Below are 4,612 nucleotides of genomic sequence, written 5' to 3'. Positions count from 1 at the left end.
AATTCCATGCAGCCATGAAGCCCATCAAAAGCCCCATCAGCCATCCAGGCAGGCAGAGTGTGGTGGGAGCCCCCTCCCCGTATGTTGTTTAGTCAGCACGTCAACTCACGTAAGGGACTGGGTAAGTCAATGTGATAAAATAATAAGATGAATAAAAAATTAAATACTTAATAATAGAATATCCAGAGGCGCTAGTGTATCTCTAATGAGAATTACGTTTAATTACTAGCTTCCCATTGCTACCATCTGTGACTGACATATATGTACATATGTATGTGTGTATATGTACGTATGTATGTGTGCATATGTACGTATGTATGTGTGTATATGTCTATAAATCCGTCTAATTTTGTAAGTTAGTTCTGTTATCATAAGTATGAATATAGTAAAACCTGTGAAAGCCGGAATCTGTGTAAGGTGGAAAACTCACATCTTTTCCACTAAACAAGTGAGAGAAAAGTGATAAGGCTGCACCCTGTCAACGGTGAGACCCACAAAACCAAGGCAGTCTTGTCGAGTTCCAGATCTCAGTCGGTAAGCCTACTCTTCACTGGCTGACTATTGCGTTGTCCAACATTTTGCATTTACAACAGTGAAAACTCTGTCCAACTGTTTTTGTTTTTTTCTGTGTTTTATAGCCTTTTTATTATTATTAACAGACAAAAATAAAATAAAATAAAAAACCACAACACCACCTTACAGTGGAAACAGCAATAAATCAGACTGCTGCTGGAGTTCATGGGTGAACCTGGGGTATGTGCTCCCTCGTTGACAGGCAGGAACTAGGCCCATGACTGTGCAGTTAGGTGTGTGTGTGACCACGAAGAATCAGAGCAATGGAAACCAATAGAGAAGAGGAAGCATCAGGAATTTTTCATCAGGCAATCCCAAAGCATGCGGCTCTTTTTCTCTTCTTTGCCTCTGTATCTTCTGTGGTTCCAGGTCCAGCTGAACCTGTAACAATCCCAAATCGCTCCGTCCTCTTTTTTAGCTTCTCATCATCTTCAGATTCAGTCTGTGGTAGTTCAGATGTCATTGTTAGCACTTTGTTTTCTGCTGTCACATCAGCAGTGTTTTCAGGGTGTTCTTCCTCTTTGACAGGGCTTTGGGCTTTGGTTCTCTTCCTCTGTTTCATCTCCCAGTACATCTTCTTCATTTGCCTCCTCTTCAGTGAGCATGCTCTTCAAGATATGCCTGGAACCTGTTGATGAGATCTTGTTTTATTCCCTTGGTCTCCAAACCACGAGCAAGACATTCCTGCTTTAGTTCAGCAAGCTTCAGCTTATGAAGGTCCACCGTCTCCGCCACCATCTTGCTACCCACTTGGCTCCACTAGGCCCTATCCAACTGTTTAACAAATTTGTAAAGTAACAAGTGCAGAGATACAAGGAGGCAAGAGTAGCTGGCTGTGACGATTCAGGTGATTTGTCAGTCTAGCTGGGCCATGATTCTCAGTGGTTTCACAGGTTTGTAATAATGCAATTTGACAGTTATTTAATGATACAGTTTGGCTACTGTGTAATATGCAATTTGGCAGTTATGTAGTGATGCATTTTGGCAGTTTGGTGTTGATAAATTTGGCAGTTATGTAGTGAGGCAGTCTGGCAGTTTTATATTGATGCACTTTGGTAGTTATATAGTAATGCAGTTTGGCAGTTACGTAGTGATACAGTTTGGCAGTTATGTAGTGATGCAGTTTGGCAGTTACGTAGTGATACAGTTTGGCAGTTATGTAGTGATACAGTTTGGTAATTTTGTAGTGATGCAATTTGGTGGTTTTGTCCTGATGTAGTTTGACACTTATGTCCTGACACAGTTTGGTAGTTTTGTCATGATACAGTTTGGCAGTTACATAATGATACAGTTTGGCAGTTACATAATGATACAGTTTGGCAGTTATGTAACGACGTAGCCATCCTCATTTTTGTGCTCTGATGTGGTCATCTTCCATTTTCACCTCACGCTAATTTCACAATACTACCTGGCCTTTGGAAGCTAACCATGTCGATAAGTGAGCAGTGGGTGTGTCCATTATAAGTGTTGTCAGCCACTGAGCTTTCTCTTCTCTTGGGAAAACTTTGGTATTCTCTGAAAGCCCACCCACATTTTGTGTTGCTGGAACCTCTAGTGTGGCCTCCCACCAAGGGCTGAGAAGTATGCTTTTATTTGTACAGAGTTAGATAGTTGTCTCTTCATATTCCAATTATAAAAAACTTCAGACAATACCAGGAAAGCAGAAGTCCTTCTTGACCCTCAATTTGAAGGTCTCCACACCTTCAAGGTCTTGTTCAAGGGTCTTGACATAATAATGAAACCAAAATACACGGCCATTGAATCAATTCTGTCATATCCTCTACAGGCTTTCCGGGCTATAAATGCTTTACGGGAGCAGAAGACCTCATTTTCTAGTGCGAATCAGCAAGCAGGTGTGAATATCTGTCCTATCCTACAGCACCACCCAGGATCCTTTAGAAATACCAGGGAGCAGGTTGCTGGCTGACCTTGAGCCCTCAGGACCAACATGGTGGTGATCTGGAGGCTGAGTGTCTTTGGTGGTGCTCAAAGGGCCCAAGCTCTGTTCCTCCAAACCCCAGTGATTAGACCTGCTCCTGTCTCGGCACTTGTCCAGGACTGGTCTCCCCTAGGAGGGGGGCACACTCGCCTGTCCCCCAGCCACTGTTCTAGTTCCCAGGCTGCATCTCTCCACCGGACTGGTGAGAGGGTTGTCAGTGTTTTGCTCCTGGGTCTGCTCCGAGCTGCTTGTTTGAATCCTTGTTCTGCGACGGACTGCTCCCAGCTTGCAGCTCTCTCCCTCTATGGTCCCTGGGGCCTGGGACAGGCTGTTACTGACTGTGTCCATGAGGATGCACCACAGGAAGCTGCCAAGGCAGGCCTCCTGGCACTCTGGGCTTTAACCATTGCTGGTGTGTGCTATTGCAGGTACCACGATGTAGGCATCTGCAAAGCTGTTGCCATGCTGTGCAACCTCTGACTTTGTGACTTAGTCCCGTCAAAACTGAGTTTGCACCTCTTTGCCTCTGCTCTGTCACGCCATTGAACAGTCAATAAGGAGGACATACAGATGTTCCCCTGTGAGACAAGCCTCTTCTAGTCAAATTCTTCTCTGAATTTACTCTTTGAGGAGAAGGTGTGAGAGAAATTGCTACTCACAAAACAGTGCGACAGCATTGCAAATTCTGGTGAGATAATGGGATTGTCTCTTCTCACAAAACTCACAGTATGACATCATACCTGAGCTTTTACTTCTTAACAATCTCCTAGTGCGAATCCAGTTTGTTGCTATCAGCATATTATGATCACACCTCTTCTATATTTGTTCTAGGAATTATGAACAATTTAATTCATAAATGTTTGGCAGAAAAGTAGACGCTTTTATTTCTTAATAACCCCCTCTGTTCTGTTGATGGCTACATGTCCATGTGAAACTTTAAAATTAGGAAATGCTGATGTCTCACCCCACCACTCATCTGCCAGTTTGTCGTACTGTGGTGGCTAGCATGTTGTGGTGCCACGGGTACATTAAATACCAGCAGCATCACCCACGGCACATAGCTTTCCGCTGAGTTTCCAGACAAAGACAGACTAGGAAGGAGAGATGGACTATTTCCGAATATTTAGTCACTGAAGACCTTATAAATAGCAGCAATACTGTCAGCATCAGAATACTGAATATGGAAACATGATGAAGAGCACCAGAATATTGTCAGATATGTGCTGGAAGATGAGCCCCTCAGGTTGTAAGGCACTCAAAATACAACTGGGGAAGAGCTGCCTCCTCAAAGTAGAGTTGACCATGATGGCACAGATGAAGTAAAGCCTTTGGGACCTTCATTTGCTGATGGAGCACAACTCAAAATTAAAAGAAACACCTGCAAGTATCCATTAATAATTGGAACATGGACTGTACGAAGTATGAATCTAATTGGAAAAAATTAAATGGAAAGCACAGACATCGATATCCTAGGCATTAGTGAGCAGAAATGGACTGGTATTTGCCATTTTGAATATGACAATCACATGCTTTACTATGTCAAAAATGACATATTGAAGAGGAATGGCATCACATTCACCATCAAAAACAACATATCTAGATCTATCTTGAAGTACAACACTGTCTGTGATAGAATGATATCCATCCGCCTACAAGGAAGACCAGTTAATACCACAGTTATTCAAATTTATGCACCAACCACTAAACTCAATGATGATAAAATTGAAGAATTCTACCAACTTCAGTCTGAAATTGATCAAACATGTAACCAAGATGTAGTGATCATTACTGGTGATTGGAATGCAAAGGTTGGAAACAAAGAATCAGTGGTGGGAAAATACAGCCTTGGTAATAAAAACAATGCTGGATAGTGCATGATAAAATTTTACAAGACCAATGACTTTGTCTTCTCGAACTGGGGAAGAGCTGTTCAGAAAGTTTCTGTTCAGCTCTTTTGCCCTTTCATGGCTTCCATTGACTTTAGCTTCAAGCTGGGAGAACTCAAGAAAAAATTCAAGCCTCGACTTTCATTATTGAAAGATTCTCTGGGCAAATTATTGAATGATGTAGAAAGCATCAAGAGAAGATGGAAGGAATACA

At 42.4% G+C, this 4,612-nt stretch overlaps 1 protein-coding gene across 1 annotated transcript; it reads left to right on the top strand.

Annotated features, from left to right (window-relative positions):
• The first annotated feature begins 2,521 nt into the window (after nucleotides 1-2,521).
• On the top strand, nucleotides 2,522-2,992 carry LOC102842383 (succinate dehydrogenase [ubiquinone] cytochrome b small subunit, mitochondrial-like). The gene has a single exon (XM_006868482.1). The coding sequence runs from the start codon at nucleotides 2,522-2,524 to the stop codon at nucleotides 2,990-2,992; it is 471 nt and encodes a 156-aa protein (XP_006868544.1).
• Nucleotides 2,993-4,612: the final 1,620 nt, after the last annotated feature.

This window comes from Chrysochloris asiatica, unplaced genomic scaffold (genome assembly GCF_000296735.1).
Source record: "Chrysochloris asiatica unplaced genomic scaffold, ChrAsi1.0 scaffold00117, whole genome shotgun sequence".
In the NCBI taxonomy this organism is placed as follows: Eukaryota; Metazoa; Chordata; class Mammalia; order Afrosoricida; family Chrysochloridae; genus Chrysochloris; species Chrysochloris asiatica.
Note: the sequence above shows the minus strand (reverse complement) of the source record. Positions and strands in the feature narration are given on the sequence as shown.

What these genes read in the sequence shown, in the direction of transcription:
- LOC102842383 (XM_006868482.1), top strand. Translation starts at nt 2,522, where the DNA reads ATGGTGGTGATCTGGAGGCTGAGTGTCTTTGGTGGTGCTCAAAGGGCC.